Source organism: Berghia stephanieae, chromosome 4 (assembly GCF_034508935.2).
Source record: "Berghia stephanieae isolate SIO BIC M18660-M18661 chromosome 4, UCSD_Bste_1.3, whole genome shotgun sequence".
Lineage (NCBI taxonomy): Eukaryota > Metazoa > Mollusca > Gastropoda > Nudibranchia > Aeolidiidae > Berghia > Berghia stephanieae.
This window is the reverse complement of record NC_088363.1, coordinates 23,203,039-23,230,186: the sequence shown is the minus strand read 5'-3', so window position 1 is coordinate 23,230,186 and position 27,148 is coordinate 23,203,039. Positions and strand designations below refer to the sequence as shown.

At 35.6% G+C, this 27,148-nt stretch overlaps 2 protein-coding genes across 2 annotated transcripts in view; one reads left to right on the top strand and one right to left on the bottom strand.

Annotated features, from left to right (window-relative positions):
• Positions 1-13,358, top strand: part of LOC144970261 (coronin-7-like) — a 35,390-nt gene extending 22,032 nt beyond the window's left edge. Inside the window, exons 20-28 of the mRNA XM_078909714.1 lie at positions 1,101-1,205; positions 2,073-2,158; positions 3,326-3,461; positions 4,047-4,136; positions 5,376-5,492; positions 6,344-6,479; positions 6,849-6,940; positions 7,960-8,046; positions 8,904-13,358. Of these exons, the coding sequence (XP_078765840.1) occupies positions 1,101-1,205; positions 2,073-2,158; positions 3,326-3,461; positions 4,047-4,136; positions 5,376-5,492; positions 6,344-6,479; positions 6,849-6,940; positions 7,960-8,046; positions 8,904-8,912 (858 nt within the window). The 3' untranslated portion in view covers positions 8,913-13,358. The remainder of the gene's footprint in view (positions 1-1,100; positions 1,206-2,072; positions 2,159-3,325; positions 3,462-4,046; positions 4,137-5,375; positions 5,493-6,343; positions 6,480-6,848; positions 6,941-7,959; positions 8,047-8,903) is intronic.
• Positions 13,359-16,526: 3,168 nt separating this feature from the next.
• On the bottom strand, positions 16,527-25,155 carry LOC144970262 (ubiquitin-fold modifier 1). The gene is made up of 5 exons (XM_078909715.1): positions 25,098-25,155; positions 24,946-25,002; positions 23,231-23,288; positions 21,342-21,414; positions 16,527-17,584 (listed from the first exon to the last, which is right to left on the bottom strand). Coding segments are annotated over exons 1-5 (264 nt in total). The 5' UTR covers positions 25,100-25,155; the 3' UTR covers positions 16,527-17,510.
• Positions 25,156-27,148: the final 1,993 nt, after the last annotated feature.

Sequence of the window (27,148 nt, the reverse complement as noted above, 5' to 3'; positions counted from 1 at the left end):
ATGGAACCGAATACTAGAAGTGATGACAGTGGCTTGGAATGACACTACATATATTGTCTTTAATTGGTTAGTTCTTATTGTTCTTTCATTTGTAAGGTCAGATGGCATGGGAAGTCAAAACTATTTTGATAAGTAATTTCTATTTCTAATATTATCACAATAAGGCTTTTGTGGTCTTTTGTTATCACACTTGCCTTTGGACCAGTAGGTTCTGGGTTCAAGTCCCGCTCTTAGCTACACAAAGTTGAGTCCTTGGAAAAGGCTCTTTACTCACATTCTCTCACCATACTAGAGCTTAAAATGAGTACCTGACCAGTAACAGCATTGTCTCTGTTAACCAGAGACCTTGTAAAACACTTTTGAGCTCATTTAGCAGATGTTGCTCTATATAAATGAATAAAATACTCACACTGGTAGGTTTATATTTATTTAGTTTTAGCATGTACTCTGACACTAAAGTAAACGATTTCAAGAGCTCAATAAAATCCATGTACAATGGAGCCTGGATATTCCCAACAACAAAAATAGTTCTTTATATCACATATTCTTTATATCAGTAGTTCTTTGTTTAAGGGGACATAATGATGGGAGAAATGAGGTACAGCCGTGCATTCATTATTACCATCAATTCGTTAGAAACGTGCTCCTAATATGTGTGTTCTACCACATTGTCTAGGTTACAAAATCATAATTAAAATTTAATAAAAACTTTTGTTGTTAGTGGTTCTGGGGGCTTGATGATTCTATCGGTAAATTAAAGCACTTGACTTAGATAGGATTATACCAGTATTCAATTTCTGTTGGTGGGAGCTTTTTAGACTCTCTGTCTACCCTGCAGTGATTAAGTAGTTTATAGGATGTGATGGAAAGCACTGTGCATTCGACTAGATTCTTTTTTCAATTGATTAGAGTCCATTTATTATTACAAGAATGAGGATAAACAAAATTACTCCCCATTGGCCTATGGCTCCTAAACGCTACTGTTGTCTACTCATTTTGATTTGTTCTAAATTTATGACCTTTAACTTATTACAAATTTTTTGTGCCATGAGATTCATATTTATAATATTTGAATCTTGTGACTTTATTATACAATACAGATATTGTGCTTTGGCTGGAGTCAAAACGGTAAAATGTGTGCAACTGCCTGTCGAGACGGAAAGATCCGAATATTTGATCCCAGAAAGTCATCAAGTGCTATCAAGGTATTCCATTTATTTTATTTATTTATTTTTTTGGGGGTCAAATTTAAATGGATTGTTAAAATTCTTTTTGAATCAAAAGTGTAATCATCAATGAAATTATATGAATGTAATTTTATACTGATGTCCATGCTGAATGTATAATGGAATTAAAACTTGAGCTAATTTATGGTGCTAAACTTTTCTGGACGCACTTTCATTTTTAGAATAAACTATATGTTTTATTTTCTTTAGATTGTTCTCACTTGGAAAGTTTTAAGACAAGATTGTTTTAAAAATTGTTGAAACTGATAAAATGCGCCATAATTTGCACTATTACAGATTTAATTTTAATTTAAAGCCATAATTTTAAGCCATTTTTGATTTACTGATTTTTTTGATTGTAGAATATTGTTTGGAACTCGATAGTCTCTACCTCCTAACAATTTTAGCAGTGGAGCCTTTAATCACTTTTGTGGAGAAAGCCCAAATTTCAATACTTCTAACTAGTTTAAAATGATTTTTCACATATGTTTTGCTATGAATAACAATGTGGGATTCTATGAAATAACGTGATATTGCTTTATCATTTGTTTAGATTTGTCTTTATTAAAAGTGTGGTCTTTGAGTTTTCTCTAGAGTGACTGGTTTAAAGATTATGTAGAGTGAATGAGTTAACTCTCAGCATTCCAGTATTTACATCACTTGTCATGTTTGAATGTGGGATAACTGCCATTATATGATAATGATAACAGGGTACACAATATTGTTAAATCAAGGGATTTTAATTGGAAAGTGTAGTGGGGATCACATGGAAAAATCCTAAAATGCTTTACAAAATAAAACCATTTTATCTGATTTCTTACCTAATTATATTATTCCAAACTGCAGGAAGGAGACGGTCCAGAGGGACAGAGAGGTGCTCGAATTGTGTGGGCTCAGAAGGACAAATATTTGGTTGTATCCGGCTTTGGCAAGTTAGTTTGACTTTCACATTCCAATAAGAATTTTAAGAGTTAATAATAATAGTGATATTTTTTTTCCTTTTGATTGGATTGTTTCTGTATTTGAAGTTGCGTCATAGGTTTCATAAAACTTTCAACCCATGGATTTTTATCAAAATTTCTTGAATTTGAAACAAGAGAGTGTCAATTTTCTGTCCTCATTTATAATTATAAACAGTCAACCTATGTTTAAAGACACCTAAGTACGTCGAACACTCATTGACTTACAGTTCTATTTTTTCGATTTATTTATCATATACAAGGCAGACATTTGTTAATGTGGACAGCAAACATCATTACAGATTTGTAATGCAGAAACTGTCAGGAAAATTAACAGCCCTTTATACTTATCGGATTTATCCATCCTGAACATTGTTGCTAGATGTAAACCGTTTGTCCATCATAACTTACTTGGACTTTTATGGATGAAAGGGCTTGTCATGTCATTCAATTGTTTGTTCTCCTTTGTTGGTGTCTCATGATGTGTATTATTATTGTTTTACATATATATGATTTGAAAACATTTGAGTGTGTTCCACTTAGTGGGGACCTGTGCTTGAGTCAGGATGAGACATTTATGTGATCTCAAACTAAGTACATTGTCAGTGTGCGCTTGGAATCTACATCTGTTCCCTAATTGAACTAATTTTCCTTTATATTACTTTTTCTTTGGTACTTAAATTGTAATTTTAGAACGTTTTACTATATCATTTTCTTCCTTTTTACTGGCGCTGATATGACCTAAATGTGTTGCAAGCGCCATAAAACCTTTAAAAACAAACAAACAATATTCTTATTAGACAAAATGCTGTGTTAAATTCTTATAAAGGGAGTCTGAATTGAGATTGCTGGGTACAACTATGAGAAGTTTGTCTGTATTCTTATAAGATCAATATACATAACATAGAACATTTCTGAATCAAAACTGTCACTACATGTAATGAAAGTGTGTTATTACACAAAGAAGCCTAATAGTAATAGGCTTACTGTCCATACTGGAAAATTGGGTCCATATTGCTGGTGGAGAAATCAATGAAGCATTGAGCATGGGGAATTCATTCAGATAACTTTATAGATCCTGACATTTATAAACTTGCATCTCAAAAATGATGTACCTTATCATCCTTTCTCAAAAATCAGAGCATCAGTGCAAGAAATTAAGATCTATGACTCATCAAACCTGAAGTGTCTCGATACAATTGAAATGGATACATCTCCATCTATATTAGTTCCGTACTATGACCCCGATTGCTCTCTACTCTATCTTTCATCAAGAGTGAGTATGTTGTTAAATAATCAAATTGAATTTGTTTTATATCAATTGTAAATGTCTTTTAAAGAATCATCGATTATTATTATTAGTGTCAGTACTATAATCATCACCATTATCATATTCACTATCTTCTTTGTCATCAATCTCATTATCATGGGTGAAAGTTACTCAATGATATTAATCCTGCAAAGGCAGGTGCTCAGAAAAAAAAATCCTGCAACTACCAATAAGAGGAAAAAATAGAAGTGCGGTTAATTATATTATTATACAGTTGCCGTTTTTTTTCATTTTCGAATTCCGGCCAGACAAAAAAAAACGGCGAGACCTCTTTTTCAAAAATAAAAATCCGGCCATGCCGGATTTTTCCGGCGAACTTTCACCCATGCTCATTATTATTATTATTATTATTATTATTATTGATATTATTATTATTATTATTATTATTATTATTATTATTATTATTATTATTATTATTATTATTATTATTATTATTATTATTATTATATTATCATTATTATTATTATTTATTTATTTATTTATTTATTATTTTCTTTTTTTTAATTAATTTATTTTCTTGTCTTGATCCAGGGAGAGAGAACACTAAAGGTTGTGGATGTATTTGATGAGGAACCTTATCTGACGGAATGTGCGCCATTTAGAATAGAAACTCTTCACCAGGTATGGTCTACTGTGCAAAAGTTGAAAGTGTTAATAATTATGTACATGGAAAGCATAACTTTAGACCGTCATCATTTCCTTGATGGATGCACATAGGTCTTTCACCGCTCTCTATGTATAATGTATAGCTGCCTTGAGCAACTTCTTCAGCTTTCTAAAGGTTAATTTGACTGGGGGAAGTCTTTTGACCTCCAATGGTGGGCAGGAGGTCACTTGCTGTGTCTTCCATCCCCCTATATCTGTTTTCTTGGTTGCTTTCTTCCTTTGTCTTGGAATGCAATTAGTTAGTTTTGTCCTGGCCCTTTCCGGAGTTGTTGGCTGAGAGGGAAACAGTTAAATGTATAGTGTTAGTTTTGGAGATATTTTTTTTTTCTCATTGTAAATCATCTTTCTGTTATGAACTGGTAGTTATATATTTGGTTTTGAACATTTGAGTGTGATCCACTTAAATGGATCTTGTGTTGATGTCTGGATTAGATTTATAGATGATTTCAAACCACACTTACATTGAATTCTTGGAATATACTTCTGTTCCCTATTTGAACATTTCCTCTTTGTCTTGTTTTTTCTTGGGTGCTTTTACTTGTTTTTCTAGATTTTTGTTTTTTTAATATCTCATTTTATTCAATTTTACTGGTGCTGATATGACCTTAGTGTGTCGCAAGGCTGTAAAACATTTAAAACCATGTCAACGGGAGGTTGGCCCTTGAGAGGAAATATTGAAAGGTGCTTGTCAGTGGCCCCATACCCTATTCCACGCTATTTGTGGAACCAGGCCATACAATGTAACCCCTGAATAAGACTGTGGAAATCATGTCATCATCCCAGAATTACCAAGATGATGACAAAAGGGGGCTTGGTTAGACCTCAATGTGAAGCGCATACCACTTAATATAATTAGGCATGTCGCAACTATGATAGAAAGTTTATTCTAACCCTGATGTCAAAGGGCTTACAAGTTATGTGTTACTGCTTCGAGGCATTATTTCATTGTTTTGATCGTAATTAGTGCTTGAATGCCATTTTCCCTCTGTAGTTTATCCGATCTTGGTATGAGTACAGTTGTATTATTGTCAAACATAAGGATCAAGAAAGGCATCACATTGGCCAGAAAAAAAATATATACTTTTTGTTTAGAGTGTCAATTAGAATTATCATTCATCATATATATCGACTAGCTATTATTGTGACATGGCTGGTCACAGACTAAGAATTTATGTGTTTTTATTTCGCCCACAGGCTGTATGCTACCTTTCAAAAACAGTTTGTAATGTCAGGAGTATAGAAGTTGCCAAGGCTTGGAGGTTGACTTCGAACTCTGTGGAGGCCTTGACATTTACTGTACCAAGGGTCAAGGTTAGGTTATTACTTTGAAATTATGTTATCATGTTCATTTTGTAAGAGAGTCCCGATAGCTCCATTAGAAGAGCGGGCAATGGATGTTTCAATTTCGAGTAAGTGACCTCTCTAACAACCCAGTAGCTGGGTCTGTTTGAAATTCAATTGAAAACACGTGCCTGTTAAAACAATTGAAAGCAATTTTTACGGTCAGTTCAACTTTAAAGAACCCAGAATAAGCTCTAGTTCAGGCAATATGGATCCTAAGGACTAATGCTGCCTGTTCCTTTGAAAATTATAATTTCAAGTTGAAGCATTCTGGCATTGAATAGTTTCGATATTTGTTGAAGGGGAATGCAACAGGTCCATCAATACATAATAAATAGGTAATTTTCTCAGGAATCATCTAATAAGGGAAGACCATAGTCTTATCAGTCGGGTAGGATTATAAGCAAAGCTAAGATACCATTTTACATTCTTTTAATGTTCAAAATGCAAAACCGGTTGGATTACAATATGGATCTAAATTTGGTAAAAAATTGTCACTGAGATCATAACAAATCAGATCATAACCATTTGTATGATAACTTCTATCACAAAGTACTTTTAGGGCATGATTTATATGTAACAGATTGTCATAATAGTACTGTTTCTTTCATCATGCTTATGGCGCAGCCAAATGTAATATATGTGGAAAGAATGTGCCCTACCACTTGTTGGATATTATCTGATTTAAACCTATTAATTTGATGAAGGCTTTTGATTTTATGTACTGTTCAGAGATTGACTTTTCTCACTCACACTGCTTCATCATTGATAGTAAATCAAGACTTGATTTTGTATTCATACTTTTTTTTTTTCATTTCCAGCCCCAATACTTCCAAGACGATTTGTTCCCTGACACTACCATTACATGGAAACCTACCATGTCAGCATCGGAGTGGCTTAATGGAAAAGATGTGGCTGCACCTACTATGTCTTTGAGACCTGCTGACATGCAACCATGTGAGTACCATTGTACAACAAAACTCAGTGGGCCTATAATACTATGTTTTGACCTAAGAACTATTGGCAATATAATGAATTCGCCACAATATGTTAAGGGACCAGTTGTATATCTATCCAATCCAATCCATATTGTTGCAGCTTCAGTACTGAAGATAGACACAGATCTCCAAACACTTTAGCCACGTCAGTAATCGTGTGCGCTTAAAATGTCCCTATTTGGGTTAGCCAGTTGGTTGGCAGGTCTGTAGACACAACATTTATGTCTATGACTATGAGGATAATTAGGTGGCTACCTGGTACACAGCTTAGTTTGTTGATGACTATAATAAAACTTCCATCATCATCTTGTCTATATTTATTTTCTAGTGAGTGAAGCTCCAGTGGAAGCTCCTAAGCCAAAGAAGTTTGAGAGTTACAATGTTGATACCTACAAGACTGATGAACAGAAGAAGGATGAGGTATGGTTTGTCCCTATCTATCATGAAGGATTTTGTGAATTTAATCTATTGTCACCAAGAATAAAAGTAGTACAGAATTCAACTCTATTTGCTTAAATATATCCTGTCATTATTCTTTTTCATTTGTAAATTAATTGTGTATTTCTTTGCACTGTTGTTCTTTTTGAGTTCTTTTTTTTTTTACGCCAACAGTAGCAAAGGTATTCGAATTACAATCATCACAATCATCGATATTTTAATTAAAATAAGTTGATATGGCTGGTCCATCTGAGTTCTAAAAAAAGCTTTTTTAAAAAAAATAAATAAATAGGAGAAATTGCAGTTTTTATTCAAATTAGATTATTAATTGCTTAGTAACACCAAATACCAATAGTTTGCTGACATTTGAATTACACCACAAATAAAGAACTGAAGAACACTGTATTAAATTTATCCTCACTTTATTCTTCTCTTTTTATTCCTCCTCCTTATTCTCACCTTTTTCCTGTCTTTCCTCTTCTGCTTCTTCTTTCATTCAGTATGAATTTTACTTTCAACTTATCTCACCGACTAAAGGAGTATTTAGAAACAGTGCAGGTATTTTTGTGTGACATTTTGTCTGCAGATTTGACATACCGTACATTTGTGTTGCTGCTAGAATTCTTCACGGCCACTGATTTTAATCTGAACTTGTCCCTTCTGTCTTTCCTTTCATTTAATCTAATATCCTGCGGGTTGTTTCCTGCCTTCTTTTTTCCTCACACTGATGTGACCTGTTTTGCAAGCTTCTTATACTAAAATAGACTGGATTGGTTCATCGCATTCTTTTCTACCATTTAATATAATATTTTTAGAATTAGATCATTATCTTCTCTCACTCTTTCTCTCTCTCTCTCTCTCTCTCTCTCTCTCTCTCTCTCTCTCTCTCTCTCTCTATCTCTCTCTCTCTCTCTCTCTCTATCTATTTTTTCCTTTTACATGTTTACTGCTATCATTTCAAAATAGGGCATGTTCCTTAGAATTTTTATTCTAACCCACAGCTTCTTAGCGCCATGGTTGGTAAATTGGAAATTTCAGAGGAGCCGATGCCTCAAGACTTGGCAGAGGGTGTTGATGAAGACGAATGGGTAAGTTGTAACTTGACTTGATATCTAACGATGAAATTGTGTTCGAGCCAAATCAGTAAGAAATTTTTTTTTAATCAGCAATATTTCACAAATATAAAACTTTTAACAAAATGGAATGGAACCATCTGTTCCTTTGTCATTATTTTTTCAGATAGTGTACAGTTGATGGCCTGGCAATGTGATTAGTAGATTATCACACTGACATTCACGGTTTGAGCCAGATTGAGCCAGCAATAGATCACAATTTTACCAGGTCCTTGGTCAATTCATTGGTATTGGTTAGTTAGGTATATATACAGATCTGACCTACTGTTCAGCATACCATGTTTCATTGTAAAATTAGCAAACATTTACACTCTTTATTTAATTTTATTGAATTATTTTAGAAGCAGAAAACTATTTAGTAGAGTAAAATTATATAAAAACTTTGGAAAATTATCAAAAATTAATTTTAATTTTTTATTGTGAATGTCACAACTATATATCATAGAATAAGCTGGCAGTGTGAAAGACCAGAAAAATTGTAGATGGAGAAAATATTACTATTAGCATGTGCAAGTATCAAAAGTAAAGCAGTGCCGAAAAGGAAAAACAAGAAGAAAAAAACCCCAATAAGAGTAGACCAGGTTAGGTTGGAACCCGCTCTAATATAAGAGGACTTTACCATTGTCTGGATTAAGAGGAGAAAACAGTTTGTGAGCAACTAAGCTGCTTTCCTTCAATTACCAGTTTTTATGATGACATGCAGATATCTATTCTTGATTTATTTTTTTTTTTTAATTAATTTCCAAAGTATCAATTTTGTAGCTCTACATTTATCGTTGTTTATCCAAACTTTCTCCATTTTACTGTTCCAGGACGATTGAGCTCAATTGAAGTTACGTTCAAGTTGAAGAAAAGATCAATAAAAAGAGGATAAAGTGAACCTTGGCCATGTTTTATTGTACTAGACTGAAGATGATAAAAACTAGAAGAGCAGGAATAAGACGGGGGGGGGGGGGGGGGGGGGGGGGGAGAGAGAGAGAGAGAGAGACAGACAGACAGACAGACAGATACAGATAGAAAGAGAGAACGGGGGTGAAGAGAGAAAGAGGGAGAGAGAGCGAGAGACGAACAGACAGATACTGATGGAGAGAGACAGAGAGAAAAAGAACATGTCAATTGCATGATAAATTCTGCTGTTATAATTTGTTTGCTCATTATTCATTGTATACAAGCAAAAAACATTCCTTGTTCACTGTATATTTAAACCAGGTTGTACCACAAAGTGGTACACTGGTACTGGTACTATCTCATCAATTAATGACTGTAAAGTTATACCCACCATTTTTTTAATGCTTCAGTCTTAAGAATTTCGTCTCATTAAGCCTTGATTTATAATTCAGAGTTCATGGCTTTTAGTCATAGAACGTTCTTATCAATAGTCCTGATATTTTGTAAAGTGGACTACACAGTATCAGAAATCATACGAAATAGTAAAAATATACAGTGCAACCTCTGGATAACGACACCCCTGAATAACGACAACCCCTGGATAGCAACAATGACCTCTGGCCCCGAATTTTTTGCTATACAGTCCAGTCCAGATAATTCGAAATTTTTTTTAATCGAAGAAAATACGATATAATGAATTATTTTCTTCTTTTTCTATATAAAATATTCATGGTTAATTAGAATTCGAACAGTCGTTATTCTCTTTATTCGAAGTGCAAGTGCTTGCCCATCACTAAAAAAAAAACTCTGGAAGGTCATAACGAACTGCCTGTTCTCCGTATCCACCCTCCCACGCGTTTAATGACTGAGCTGACTAATACTAATAATAATAATAACTAGACCCCTGAGGCATGTAATGGCGTGTTGTTCCCTCTCCGTCCCACCCGCCCTCTCTCTTCTTTCTCCAAATTGACCAGCTGTCTCGCGTCATCCCTCTCTCCTTCTCGCGCTCTCATCACTAAGACTAACTTGTGGTCTGCTGGCCGCTGGGCTAACAAAGGGGGTTAGTTATAAATAGATCTAACACACAGTGATAACCACAAGCTGACCAATACACGGCACGAACGATCATAGTAGGCCACACCCCACTCCACGCGTTTCTCTTTCTCTTCTGTGCTGTCTTTCTTTATTGATCGATGGATCTAGAAGTAGAGGGCCTACACAGCATGCAGTGTTAACTACTACTCTGTGCTATTGTGTAGCTTGTAAGTGTAAGGGCCAGGGCACGGCTTGGCCAGGGTCAAAGCATACGTGTACAACAAGGGTACAACAATGTGTAGTCTTTCTTTCTTTGTTGTACAACTTGGCTTTCTACTCAAGCAGTCTAGGCTTGTTTGGAGACAAATCGAATTCTGATAAATAGAAGTCATTTGCTTTTCCCACCCAATTCGAATTATCAGGACTGCACTGTATATTATTACTAATAAAACCTCCCAAATAGCAACATACATTTCAGTAAAACCCCTGTTTAGCGACATCCTTAAAGCAACAAACTGCATTTGAAACCGATGTTTGATACCCGACCATCGTCATCTCGTACTCATAAACAATAAAAAACGCTTTTCACCCTCCCAACTCCCAGTGAGATCGTTTTGTTGCCGACCAATCAGAAAGCGTGTTTACTACACTGCATGGAATCTGAGCTTTCTCACAGCAAAAGAAGTTGATCAGTGGATGGTACTCTCAGGGGTCCATTAACCGTCCATGATAGCTACCTGTCTGAGGTCAGTTGCGGTTAGCTGATATCAGGCAATGCCGTGTCCAATGGGGGCAATTAAGGATATTTATGGTCTTATACATAATATGTTGGAATAGCCGGGGAAAGCAGTAACAGCCTCCTTCACTTTATTATTTTCATTTGAAAAATCAGTTGTTCAGTTAAACATCAGTCCACATTTGATCTTATTGTGATTAATACCTAGTGTTTGGGGTTTTTTGTGGGGGGAGGGGAGGGGGGGATGTGTTTTCTTGGTTTTTTTTTAATATCGCAAGATTTAGGTCTATTAATTGTTAAGTGCTTGTAAATTTTGGTGCACTTAAAAAAGAATCTCGGTATTCAAATATCATCCAGCAGTATTGTATGGATTTCATTTTAATTAAAATCAAAACTAGATGTGTGCATCTATGTTCTTGTGGGAATTTATCATATTGGCAATTGATTTTCCTGCTTTATTCTCAGTTTTGTTAAATGGCGTTCAAGTACTGCATGCTTATGATCAAAACAAAGACAATGCACATTTGAAAGTGAAATCGAAACTGGTATAGATAGAACGAAGTTGACATCACTCAGGTATTTGTTATTGTTTTTTGCCATTCATGATTACAAGTAATTCCCACTAAACTGTATTAACCAGACTATAAACGTTCAAGGTTACACATAGTTATGTGTGTTAGTCCATTATTTTTCAGGATGGCAATGTTGCGAGTTTCTTAGCCAAGCGCATAGCATCTATACCCTTTGTAGTAAACAGGAGAAAGACTCATTCTAACGTTTTTGGACGTGACTTCTCTCAGGCACTGGACCGCGTATCTCACTGTTAGGTATTCATGGGTCTCACCATGCCCCCTTTTTCCGCCATCTTGAAAATCCTGGAATAACGACATAATTTTCGGGTCCCGAGCAATGTCGTTATCCAGGGGTTGCACTGTATATAAATGTTTACAATCCATAGTTTTTAAATCTTAAACCCGGAAGAAAAACAAACCAATTAAACTGAAATATCTGCTGAAGGATCAACAAGTAAGTAAACTGGTTTATCGACTTTTCGACACATCGATTCACACATTCCTGTGTTACGATTGAGATTTTTATTTGAGAGTTAAATTATTTTTGTCTGAATCTATTAATACCATTGTCATTATATAAATTTTCATATTAAAATTTTGACCAGGCAGTATGTTATATATTTTTAATTCACATACCATTTTAGAAACATCCACTATAACTATAACGTAAATTAATAATTTCAGTGTCTACTTTCATATAATGTGTTATTTTTGCTTCATTGGCTTTGGACTATAAAGAGAATATTTATAGTTTTGTGACAGTTATTTCCTTTGATAACATCAAGTCTTCTAGGAAATAATTGCAAAAAGGCTACTTCTAATTATATCCCTCTTTAACTTATAGAGTGAGTCACCCCACTGGAATTTCAGTGAATGTGAAATATGAATAATTCAAATTAATTTCCAGAAAAAGAAATTTTTTTTTTTTTTCTTTTGATAAAAAAGTAAGTTTTCACTTCATCGTGAATTCTGAATTATTTTCTCATCTCCTTTCTCGGTCTTCAATTTGAAAGGTTTACCGCATTGGAACTCAGACAAGAGGTTGATCGAGACTCAGGTCTAGATCTTGCTATATTATAAGAGGTTATCTTGAACTTGAACCAAGATGCCATAACTTATGGGATTACATAGTAAAAAAACAAAAACAAAAAAACGGGAATCACTTTATAATACTGTTCTGTATTTATTCTTATGATATGAATTCAACTTCTACCTTGTGTATTCAATACTTTTTTACTTTATTTGATCTCTTTTTGACAATAAGCTAAAACTTGCGTGCAATAGATTGTTTATTGTATTCCCTTTTCCTTTACCCTTGTTATCATTTTAAAATATTTTAATGTATTTTTATTCTTAAAATTATGCTTCTTTCAACTCTATATGCTTAACAGCCTGAAGGCAAATAGCAAAATGCACGAAATTAGTGATATTAAGCTGCTAGAAGTTGTGGACTGTAAAAAGTAAGAAACTAAAACTAAAATGAATATAACAGCTTCAAAAAAGAACAAAATACCAAACACGGAACGTTTCGGGCTGAAAAACCTTCTTTAGCCAACAACAAAAAAACATTTAAAACATCCAGATCGCTATTTTGTTTTTTTTTTAAGCTGTTCTATTCATTTTTGTTTTTTAGAAATTAGAATCGGGATTTTCAACTCAATTTATGCAATAAATATTTTGATTATGCATCGTTTATTTTATTTTTTATTATTTTTTTGGTTTAAAACAGAACAGTATATAAAAAAAATGTAAATGACAAGACTGAAGAAGCACTCTTGATGTAGGTCTGGTATAGACAATGAGTTAAATGAACAGCCTTGACCAATCTTGAGGATCTAAATTATTTATCACAGAAACACCCCTTTTAAAAAGCCAATGACTTTCCACCTTTCAAACTTGCTTACTGGTTGTCATATCTGGCGCTGCTTTCATTTTAAAACGAATTGATTTACTGCCTCATGTGATCTTATTTCAATTATATGCAAAAAATACTTACAAAATTAAGAATAATAAAATAAATGTTTTACTGCTTATGACTGAATGCGATTTTTTTTCTTCTAGTTTTGAACAAAGATGATTTTTATGACTTCAAAACAGTCACTTTAATGTTAACCCGTAAATGGTCAAAACAAACAGAAGTGGTAGATTCATTCAGCATTTTATCCAGGTGTCGGATTTGAGACCACTTTTGTAATCCCACCTAGACACTTCCACAGAGTCCTCCTAGTAAGGCCAAGAGGAATATTCTTAAATGGTAATGTTTTCTTTCACGGGATGAGTAATTCTTTTTCAAAGGGAAATTTGTAGAATATACTCTTAAGACTGAAATAACCCAGGCATCAGCTGGTCCTACCAAGCCCATTAAAGCGAGTTTCCACTGTAATACCATACATTTGGTTGTTTCCCCTTTGGCCAGTGCCAGGACAAAACCTAGTTATCTCATTCCAAGACAGACAGAAATCAACCTGGTTACAGCAGGAAATCAACTTAAATTCAAATCAAACAGACTGACCAATACGTGAATAAAGAGGCATTAAGTCAAAGTGTGAAATACAGAAGGGGAAAATGGATGTGTTGGGGGTTTGTACAAACACCCTGCCTGATGATTTTAATTATCTCTCACACTACCCACTCAAAGACTATCACTGCCTTATTGTATCACTCGATAGGTAGGATGCTATTTGAGTCCAGTACAACCAGTATTACTATTACTATATCAATGAACAACACTTTGCCAAACCTGAAAATGTTCCTATTGAAAATGCGACCTAAACTTTACTCTTATTTCATCACCGTTTTTATACCATTATTAAATGATTACACAGCAAACATATTGACACAATGAGGAAATTGATTTAAAGCCATCTTATAATACATAGTGAAATACTCACAGTACAGTTGTCTCTCTCTAGGGAAGCCAAAGAACAGAGTACCAGAGGTACTCCCTCAACATTTTTTGAAAAATTTACTCAAAACACTGAAACCGGAGGTATTTGACTTTGAGATATCGCGAAACCGGAATTCCGGCATGATCCAAAAAACTGGCAACCATGATCATGATTGTTTGCTGGTAATAAGTAAGACACCACTTGCCTCATACAATTCAGACACAAAGACTTCCACTTTTTGTGTTGAGTTCATTTCTCCAGCTGATTGTCTTAAAGTGGTTACATACGTTTCCCTTAAATCCGCATACACTCAACCTCGCTTAAAGTCAACAAACTTCCATGGTCCTGAGCTGTTGACATTAGTGAACTGCACTGTAATTGCAAAACCTAACCATTTTCACAAAGAAAGGAGAAACAGCATTATTCTAACTTGGACTTAAAATAAGTCGCATCACTGTTATTGCTGTCTTGATAAAAACTGCAAGGTAAGTCGGGTTACCTTGAACCCAAACCTCAGTCTGAAACTGAAACTGAAAGAGGCTTTAAAAAAAAAAAAAAATAACAAACAAAAATGAAAAAGAATATTAGTTTATTTTATAACTTAATATATCTGATGTCACCACCACCAATTGCGACAGTAAAGAGAAAGGAAACATACAAAGAATTGATATAACAGTAATAATAGTAATAGTACATAATAGACTAGCTTTCAATGAGAATGCATACAGGATAAAAGTGGTCTTCCATCTCCTAATAGGCTGACATATTGTGTAAAGTCTGTTTAGTTTCTAATGATCATATCACATTTTATTTTCTTTGGGGGGGGGGGGGTTGTTTTGTTTTTGTCACACTATAGAAAAGATTTTAGCACTCACACAACACCATAAAGGATTTTTAATGTCTTTATTTTTGGCAAGTGTGAATACGAAAATGGATGATAAATTGGTTCATTTTAAAAATTCCAAGATGGCTCGTAGTACTTATATTTGACCACCCTTTATTCCTGTTTTGTCCTCAATTACATTAACATTTCAAATACATTGATTTAAATAAACTAGACTTAGACCTTTTTGAAATTAAAGAAATAATAATAATAATAACTTTTAAGAAGAAGTAGAGTGATACGAATAAATTATATTTATTACAAATCTGGGCACACTTTAAAATTACAACCAGCCTCTCTCTCTCTCCCTCTCTCTCTCTCTCTCTCTCTCTCTCTCTCTCTCTCTCTCTCTCTCTCTCTCTCTCTCTCTCTCTCTCTCTCTCTCCTCTCTCTCTCTCTCTCTTCCCCTTTCTCTCACACTCACATCCCACAGGCCTCCCGTCTTTCTTAGAACCAGAAAGCAGATAAATTTTTTTAAAAGATTTAGAATAAAAAAAAGAAAAGGAAAAAAACACTTTAAAGAAAAATATTCATGTTAATGGCCATATATAAAATTACTTAAATTAGTTTTATAAGTGCATCGTTTTCATCAATGAATCAGATGAGGATACAAAATATGTAAATATTCATTATTATTACAGTCGACTTTGCTTAATCGCACACCCTTAGGAGTACGGCTTAGTGTCTCGATTAAGCAGAGAAGCTAATAATAGCATCTAAGCCCCTATTTTCATGTGCAATTCATGTAGGACCTTCCATTCTGGGTTTTCTATGAGCTTGGGACTGTCATATTCAAGACATAACCTCATTAGAATGTTTGTTTCTTCATTTTTATTTTATTTATTTATATATTTATTGGTTTTTGTATTGTTTTGTTTTTGGTTGTTTTTTTTTCCTTTTCTTTTTCATGTTTTACTGACAACAAAGCTTTCTATTCTGTGCAAACTGTTTATAAACCCTTGTCTCCAATCCGGCCAATATAGATCATCTGTAAAGCGTTCTTAGATTTAGCGACATTGTTTGTCCACCATGTCAATTTTTTCAGTGTTTGTCAGGGGTGGTTTGTAACATTCCGATGACTCATCCTCATCTTCATTATCTAGGCATTGTCTTTTGTGTGGCTGAATGGAGCTCAGTAGCTCCAGAGATGTAAGTTCACAGCTGATGGGTATATTGTTGTCCATTGTAAAGAATTGATCGAATGCTTTGGCCGAAAAGTTGTGTGGAACGGGAATGGCATCGTTGATTACATATGGCTGTTGGTTGTCACTCCATCAAGGTGTAGCGATTGAGCAGAGATGGTGTGCGATTAAGCGAAGTGATTATATAGAAAAAATTCCATTTTTCAGGAATGTGTAGCGTATAAGCAGAGTGTTATAGTTTTGCCTTATTTGTACAATAGATAGAATGAAGTTGATGTCAATCCAGTCTTTATTATTGTTTTTTTTTTGCCATCCATGTTTATGAGTAACTTCTCACTAAACTGTATTAACCAGATTATAAACGTTCAAGATTGCTCATGTTTTGTATTTTGGTGGTTATATTTCGGGATGGCAATGTTGTGAGTTTCTTAGCCAACCGCACAGCATCTATGGGAGTGATTATTGAAATTAAATATAAAATATTTTTTAATGAAATAAAATTGGCCAACAAGAATCATCACAGTTTGTCTCTTACTAAAAGCATACATATTCTGCAAAAGAGACAGCAATGCAACAATGAAAATACATAACTTCAGCACGGGAGAGCATTGATTGTTTAAAACGAAATTTTACATTCATGTAAAGTACAGGCCTGTAAATCATTGTTTCCAAAATTGTCAAAGAATTAAATTATTTTTATAACCACAGGTTACCTCAACAGACAATGTGAAATGCAAAACATCCTATTATTAATAAGCCGTATCAACAATAAATAATCTAATAAAAATTTTGAGAGGGCAAATGTGGGTTGGACAACTGATGCGAAGAGGAAGAGGCAACACAATCATGGTGAATCAGGGTGAGAGGCAGTCACAGGTGATAATTGCGAAGAGGGGAATCCCTGTGACAGTCGTAATGGTGAAGTGGAAGAATGCAAGAAACTGTTTGGGCCCACGGTTTTGCGTTTCCGTTTTTGTTTTTTCGGGCGGGAGAAAATGTCTTTAAATTTCTTTGTCTATGGTGTTCCCTCTGGTAGAAAACAATTGGGTTGTCTGAAAATTTACAGGCCTGAAAATTGAATGGTATTGCACCAAAAAAAACGGCCAAGTCCTTTAGATGCATGTACTTGTTAAATGCTCAACATTTTCAAACTTTACAAACCCTGAAGGCTACATTTAAGAATAATGTGGTATATTTTATATATATTCTCAAAGTGCACCATAATCCCCCCCATTCACATAAATTAAGCTACCCCTAAAATGAATGCTCACACTACATTGTCATTCCCCCTACTCTGTCCCTTGGTATCAAACGTAGTTCAGAGCCATGCTTCAGGAACACATTACCTGGAGAAGAAAAAAATAAAGACATCACACAAAAGCAAGGCTCAATTTTGCGGCTATGTGGTCTAGTGGTATGACACTCGCTTTCGGATTGGAAGGTCCTGGATTCGAGCCTTGTTCTGCCCATAGTTAAGTCCTTGAAAAAGGCTCTTTACTCACATTCTCTCACCGTACTCAGGTATAAAATGAGTGCCTTGCCTTTAACAGCGTTGTCTCTGTCCGGAAAAAGAATGTAATATCGCCTAGCAGGCATCATTTCCCATACTACATGTTAAGTGTTGCTGTTGAGCAAGCCTTTGAAACTTCAAGAGATTCAACAAATTTGCTTAGTGCAAACCACTGCTGTATTGGGAAAGCTGAAGGAATTCCTGATCAAAGCTTTCAGTGCTATAGATATTTCATTCATACTCCAGTTTGTCATGGCAGTATCAAAATTTTCTTCATCCTTAACAAGGACCAAAACACGAACCTTTCTGGTAAAAAATCTTACTGAGTGGAACGAGACACAACCCCCCCCCCCCCCACGTTAGCGTGTTTCAACATCTCATTTTTTAGATGGAAGTAGTGCCGCGCTGAAGACCGGTCTAGACCGCGGTCCGACGGTCTTTTAGCTGTGAATCGAAGACCGGTCCCATAGGGAAAGATCGGCGGCGGTCCTCACTTCTTATCACCTTTCAACTAGTGCGGGGCGGTCCTTGCAAGGACCACGGTCCTACAGTCTCGCGCCATAGCCTACTACTTCCCCAGCGCAGGGTTGCCAGATTATTTTTCAACAAAATGCCAGGGGAAGACTCAAAAAATGCCAAAACACTCAAAAAGATGCCAAAGTCTGTTGACTCCCCACCCTACTAAGAAAACTACTCACTTTTGATAGACAATTTACTATCATATCCTGGTGGCTTGCGTGTTTTCTTTTCTTTTTCTTTTATTTTTTTTTTTTTTTTTTGTTTTTTTTTTTTAATTATACTAAATTTCCTGTTGGGGTAATTATTTACCTACTGACTACTAAGTGGAGTGCTAAACCACTACACCACGGTTGGATTTTAAGAATGAAAAAGAAATGTGAAGATGTTTGTTTTTACGCGTTTAGAAATAATTAAGAAAAGGTGTCATTTGAAGTATAATATACAAGAAAAGAAAATGCCAAATGAAAATGCCAAATGCCAAATGATTTTTCTAATGCCAAACGGTTTTCAAAAATGCCAGATTTTTGGAATCTGGCATTTAAAATGCCAAACTGGCAACCCTGCCCCAGCGATTCGTTGCTTCGGTTGCCTATCTTCCACCAATCACCACCCATCCCACTTAATTAATCGCACCCACCCCCCTTTGCCATACACTAAACGACACAGACGACCATACAGGCAGACGACCACCAACCTCCACTCCGCAAACCGCCCTTTCGTGTGTGAGATGGGGGGAACAGGAGGCGCACGCCTTGGACGATTCCATTATACGGGGTAAATTTCAAAATTTACTACACCATAATGATCGCAATGACAATGATCTATGGTGAAGGCATGACCCCTCTTCTCTAATGGGTTATTGTTTGAAATGTATGTGACTACTAAAGATGTGTGTGTTTGTGTGTGTGTGTGTCGAACCTAGCAAGTAGCAAATCCGATTTTTTGTTTTCTTTTGTCCATCTCTTGTCACCACTCCTTTCTATCGCAGTGTTGTCATTTAAAATAATACAATAATATTAAAATTTCGTTGGTGTTTTTACTAATCAAATAATATGAGTTTCATTAGTTTCTTCCTTCCAAAAAACCCAGTTATAACGTCTGAATTTTAAAAAAGTCCAATAGAATATTTGGGGACCCCGATAGCTCAGTTGATAGAGCACTCTCTTTATACGCAAAGGGCCAGAGATCGATCCCGGGTGCAGTCGATTTTTTTCTGAATCCCTGTCTACTCAGCAATGAATGGGTAGCTGAGTTTGTTAGATCTGGCGAAAAGTCACCATCGACCCCTCTTATTACCTCATCCACCCCTCTTATTATAACTTCACGTCTCTCTCTTACTCTTCAATGCTCGCTGCCCTCTAATGTGTGTGTGTGGGGGGGGGGGGGGGGGGGGGGGGGGGGTAGGAGTTGCGTGTGTGTATCAACGCCACGAACAACTCGATCAACGCCTTGGGCGATGCCATTATCTCCGTTAATGGGGATAAATTTCAAATTTTATTAAATTATCGAAGTAACAATGAAGTACGGTGAGCAAATAAAGAAGGCATCCCCTCTTCTCTAATTAGGTTACAATTTGAAATGAGTGTGACTACTCCGTGTGTTTTACTCCTGGAGACCACGGTTTTCATCGTGTAGCGGTCTTTAACGGTTCAAGAATGAACGATCCCATGGTCTCAAAGGTCAAACCGGTTCGAATTTCCAACAGTCTCTCAGGAATGTTCAATGTCGAAAAGGACCGGTCCTAGGACCGGTCCTTGCGGTCTTCATTTCCCAAGGACCGTAGGACCGTGGTCCTTAAGCTTGCCAAGGACCGCCCCGCACTAGATGGAAGTTGGCAATTATATGGTCACATGCCTTCACATAATAATCCCTGACACACTAATAAAATACAATTTAGTCATTTCCATCAATGGAGGATTCTAATTTTAGGATGTCCAATGTTTTGCTGCCTACACAAGTTGCCAATTATATAGTCAGATGCCTTCACATAATAATCCCTGACACACTAATAAAATACAATTTAGTCATTTCCATCAATGGAGGATTCTAATTTTAGGATGTCCAATGTTTTGCTACCTACACAAATGTCAATATCCTCGTGTAAATCTTTGTCCCTATAGTCTATACTATATACATCAAATCTTTGGCATCACTGAAAGCTGAAGGTTTGATAATTTTTGAGAATTTAAAACTAATTAGAAGGTCAAATTGTAACAATTGCAATTTTATAGTGGCAAGTTGGCCACTATGAACTAACAAAGAATATTATTTTTAAAGCTGAACATGCAATATTAATAAGCTCATCATATGGTAAATTCATTGGTGTGCAATTCTGTTCTTTAACAAAATATCTAATTCTCACAAGTTCATCATAGTTTAATATCAAACAAATTTGTTCGATTTTCCATTCATGTGAGGTCAGGAGAGTTAATTTTAATCCGAACATGCTAGCTGCCTACTATATTAACATAACTGTTGTTTGCTTTAGACTGAAGAAAGAATTGCCAGATTGTTTTAATAATGCCTTTGCATTTTCTGTTTTTAAAAAACACTACCATTGTAATAGCAGTTGATGAATTCCATATCAGAATATAAGCACGCTGATATTATGATGATCAATCCTCATTTTATTATTTTTATAAAGCATAATTGTGAATTATTTTACACAATCAGGAATGGAAACTAACTTTGTAGAAAAAAAAAAAGATATCAGCAAAGTGTATGTTTGTATGCAGAAAAGATCTTTTTTTTTGGTTTACCCCTCCAAAAAATAAATCAAAATAAATAAAAGCTATCGAATAACTTTTTAATAGACCAATGGCAGTTCCAAGCCTGCAACCTGGTGCAGACATTTTATACATGTATACATTTTAAATCTTAAATGAAAAACTTATTTTTACTGTAATATGACGATAGAACATAGACAACCAAAATAAATCTGAATCCGCTAATAGCACGCTCTGCTTGATTCCCAAAGAGTGCTTATAAACGGAGACCACTGAATAAATATGTTTTGTTTTTTTCTTTAAAAGTTACCAGCTTGGGTGAAATACTAAAAATTCTTCACACAATACCTGCACTTTGAGCTGGATTGATCCCAATACCGTCATTTGTTATGATAGCACTTGTAGCAACAGGGACTTTAAACTGTATAGGACAAAGAAAGATTGATAAGACAAAGCTCTGTCATCATCCCTTGCTTTAATTAATACCGAGGCAAGGACCGTGTTCATCCCCTCATAACTATTTCTTTGAATGTTCTCACCTTACATAATTTCTAATATTCATTCACATTTCTTTCATGACAAAATAACCATGAAAACAACCCCATAAACATCAGATAACAAACCAGGGTCAATACAGTCCACTCCGGATAATCGCAACACCTTGGGATCAGCAAAAATGTTGCGATTAACTGAAGTTGCAATTAACCGAAGTTGAGTTTCCTGTCCACTATTGCAACATTTTACACATATATATGGTAAAATCAAACTAGTTGTTGTAAACATTGTTCTTAGTCCATCACAGACTGAGCAATTTGATTGAAACAAAAACCATATGGCAGTCCTGTAAAGATTTTGGAAAGCAAAATCCGTTTTGATGCAAACTGACATATTCGGTTTGGATTAACTTGCATTCTTTTGTTCTCAATATTTGTAAGAATCAAAGAGATTAGCCATGATTAGAGATAATAAGTTCTCACCAAACCCATTGGTCACAATGCACAGTTGTCAATCCCAAAACAAAGGATACCATTCAGTCTCTTTTTACAACTGTCATTGTCTACCTGTTGTCTAGACTACGCCCAGCCCTTCGCCTCCTATCTAATGGTCATATTCCTCACAAACCCATACCGCAAAGCCCCGCCCTCTTTTGTCTCTATTAGGATGGTGAAACATTACTGTAGCATTAAACCCCACCAATTCTCTATTCTTTAACTATCATGATTTCAGCATTGATAAAAAAATTAATCATAAGATTTTGTTTGTTTGATTTCTTGAATTTGCCCCTTTTTGAGGTCGAAAATTTGGTGCGATTAATCGAAGCTTGTTGCAATTAAACAATGACTTTTATATACAATTAATTCCTTTTCTTGGGAAATGTTGCAATTAACAGAAAGTTGCGATAAACCGAGTTGCTATTATCCGGAGTGGACAGTAATATAAGTTTTATCTTTTTGCTGCTGTCTTTGATAACCCCATGGTCAGGACAGTCCGCTCATTAATACACTAGATATGTCTTGTTATGGTCAATACAAAGACGACTCTTGACTTCCCTTGATATTGTAATTGTAATAAACATTTAATCTTAAACGTCACAGGTTGAAAATCCCTGGAGGGATAAAAAGGACCCCCACCCCCATGGCATTTGATTATTTGAAAAGTCTTTTCCCTAATACACTTAAGCTGTTTTCCATTTCACCTTAACAGAATAAATTTATCATGAGACTACTTTTGAAATAATACTTCTATCTTAAAACATTTGCATGAAAAAAAAAGAGAGAGAAAGATAAAATTTGAAAGTATTTTACCGCAGTTAGCTAAAGATACTATCCACAAGTTTGTTGGGGTTTTTTGTTGTTTTGCTTAGATTTTAACATGAAATCAATATCGTTACCATAAAAATTAACAATAATATTGAGAGTAAAGATAAAATAGGTGATCTCTTTAGAGTCACCATGGTGGGCATTTCAAATCAAAAATAAGTGGAAAGGAGAATGTTGATGAATCTGAAGTCCAAACAAACCCTCCTTTATCTGATTTGAATGGCACTGCAGACGGGACAGACTTGTCCTTGTAGCAATTCCATTTTTTAGTTAGTTCATCAAGTCAAGCCATTTTCCCCTAACCTGTAGAGTTCTCAAGATGACATGGATGTATTGATTATTTTAATATTAAACCTTCAAAATGTTACATTGAAGGGCAGAACCCAACAAGTCAGTTTTCTATTATTATTTTCATACCTCTTCTGCAGCAAACTTGAGCACAGCTGTGAAGGGAGCTGCTTCCGGAACCGATAACCTGAAATGCAAATATTGGAAACATTGTGACATCTACTCATTTACAGTGCAACACATATTTGTCGAAGATGCATTTGACAAATTCACGGGTTCAACAAGCATGGACAGAATTCCCAAATCATGTCTTTCATTATCTTAGTAAATTGTTCACGGCATCCAAGAACAGTTTCACAGTTTCGATGAATTAAACTGAGACTTAGGGCCCACACACTGGCCACTAAAAGAGAGATAGATAGCTAGATAGATAGCTGGATAGATAGATAGATAGATAGATAGATAGATAGAGAGAGAGAGAGAGAGAGAGAGAGAGAAAGAGAGAGAGAGAGAGAGAGAGAGAGATCAGAGCAAGCTGCGTTGTGTGTAGCCTTTGTGTACCTTTTGCCTGAAACTGACCAAAATACAGTGCAGAGCGGATATATTGACACACTATATAACAGTAAATATTGCTCACTTATATCAACAATAATTTCACCACAAGACAGTTATATCAACATGCAAACCATTGTTAATACCGGAAATAATTTGTCTAAAAAAAAAAGGTCAAGATATCCTGCAGAACGAACTTCCACCCTCCCCCCCCCCCCCCCCCTATCTTGGACAGTTCGTCCATCAAAGTAGTATGATAAACGTCAAAATCAGAATAATGAAAATCATCGAAAACAAAAGGAAAAGAATTGTAAATTATAAAATTAATTCAAGTACATGAAAATGCAAATTACTTGAATAGTTTAAAACAAAAATAACCTATATTAATGGTATATAGGATTGACAAAGTGATCTCTCAAATAAAAAAATAAAAAAGATACACAGCAGACGACAGGAAGTGAACCAGTAGGAAGAAAATGGGAACTTTCTGTTATGAATGTAAACAATGGAAGACAAATACCGTTTTTTGGCAAGCTCTAACTTTTGGGTGCGGCCATATTTCGCTCTGAAATTTTTAGAGAAGCTACTTTAACTTTAATATATTTCTCAGAAGAGTGATTTTTTATTAAGAAGGACCATCTCCGATTTAAAAGTTATAAGCGTTTAAACACATAAACTCTCTTTACACAAATATTTCTCAAAATCGGAAGATAATATTATATAATAATATTGGCATGGCTGTTTGTAGAATTTTATGCCCTTTCCAATGAATGATTTATAATAAGTTGCCATTTCATTTCACTGAGAACGAAGATTTTAAAAACACTACTATATTTTTCCGCTCAAAAACGGAAACAGATATCCTCGCCGCTTTTTCAACTCGAGAGGGCTTCTTCTTGCAAGTGCCTAGACGTCTACATTAAATTGTAAATGAAGTAAATGAAAGGGAGGCCTTCTGAAAGCTTCTACATCCCCAGTATTCTTGTTCTAGTGGGGGGGGGGGTTTAGGAGGGGGGAAACTTTTTTTAATAATGTTCTAGTTCTAGTAGAGGGTAGAGGGGAGACTTGAAACTTTAATTTTTTTTTTAAAAAAGAGTTCCCCCCCCCCCTCCCAAACCCCCTACTAGAACATTATTTTTAAAAAAAACAAGAATACTGGGGATGTAGGAGCTTTCGGAAGGCCTCCCAAATGATATCTTAACTGATAATCACTGATTGATTGATAATGATAACGTTGGTTGCGTTGCATTGGCATTGTGATTGAATTGTGATGTGTGTGAGTGGTGACTTACACTTTATAAGGCAATTTTGAGTCTGACGTCAATGTGATCTTGAAGGTAACCTTAGACCTGTGGATAAAAATGAAGCGTGTTGAAATGATGTGAATATATTCAACAATAAAACATAAATGTTTTAAAATATTGTGGCATATTCTTATTCTTACATCTTGTATTTCTCAGCAGCAACAAACGAAACCGGATATGATTTATGATAAGGTTCATGGTCCCAACCTATCTTATTGTAAGAGGAGTTCCTCATGATTCAACTTACATAAATAATATGCAAGATGAAAAGCTCTATTATTACCATCTGATTATCATGATCTATAATCTTCTTTTTATTTTCATCATCATCATCGCCATGAATAACATCATCATCATTATCAACAACAACAACAGCAACAACAACATAATGACATCGTAGTTGTGCCCTGCGGCCACTGTCACCGCCACCACCACCACCGTCGACATCATCAGCTTTACGTACTCCAGGAAAATGGCATTTTCCCTCCAGATTATGCCACACAAAAAAAAAGACGAAATCATGCCACAAATTATGCAAGAAACGACAAATTATGCGGTCAAAAAATGCGGAGGAATGTTGTCCTGTTGATGCAACTTGTACATAAACAAGAAGACAATATACACATTTAAAAGCAGGAAGAAGAAGGAGAAGAAAGAAAAAAAAAAAGATTACAACAGAGATCTCAAATCAAAACATCGACAGCCACTAAAAATTGACACAATCGACATCTGAATACCCCATAGAATTAAACGAATGAGAATACGTACGAAGCCTAAAAAGTGTCCACCAATGAAAGCATTCAGCGCCATTTTGTTGTTGGCTGAGAATGTAGTAATTACCATTCATTCGGTATCTATGTCAACATAACGACACAAGAAAAACAACAAACAATATCAAAATCCACAATAAAATGTTTCAGAACTGTTGCGTATATTTATGGCACAACGAAGCTGTCAAAAAATGAAGTTAGAGAATGTGTGTAATCATGTATTATAATAACCTGTAATGTGTTTTCCAACCACCACATCATCTACTACTACAACCACCACCACAATATCATCACTAACACTACTACTACAACCACCAGCCCCACATCATTATCACTACCACTACTACTACACCACCACCAGCACATCATCATCACTACCACTACTACAATCACCACAACCACATCGTCATCACTACCACTACTACTGCAACCACCACCACCATATCATCATCATTACCACTACTATCACAACCACCACCACCACTACTACTACAACCACCACCACATCACTACCTCAACTACTACAACCACCACCACAATAGCATCACTACCACTACTACTACAACCACCACAACCACATCGTCATCACGACCACTACTACTACAACCACCACCATATCATTACCATTACCACTACTACTACAACCACCACTACCACCATATCATTACCATTACCACTACTACTACAACCACCACAACCACATCGTCATCACTACCACTACTACTGCAACCACACTACCACCATATCATCACCATTACAACTACTACTACAACCACCACAACCACATCATCATCACTACCACTACTACTACAACCACCACCACATCATCATCACTATCACTACTACTACAACTACAACCACCACCACATTATCATCACTACCACTACTACTACTGCAACCACCACCACCATATCATCATCATTGAAATATTTTTTTTTTTAAATTGAGCTTTATATAGTGCAATATCTACTAAATGTGCTCAAAGCGCTTTACAAGGGGTCCCTGGTCAACATTTAACATGTAGGACGGGACATGACGCCTGTTAGGCGATATTACAATTTTTCGGACAAAGACAACTCTGTTAACGGCCAGGTACTCATTTTACACCTGAGTACGGTGAGAGAATGTGAGTAAAGAGCCTTTTCCAAGGACTCAACTATGCGCCGAGCGCGAGGCTCGAACCCAGGACCTTCCGATCCGGAAGCGAGTGTCATACTACTAGACCATATAGCCGCATCATTACCACTACTACTACAAACACCACCACCACATCATCATCACGACCACTACTACTACAACCACCACCATCACCATATCATTACCATTACCACTACTACTACAACCACCACCACATCATCATCACTACCACTACTACTACAACTACAATCATCACCACCACCACATCATCATCACTATTACTA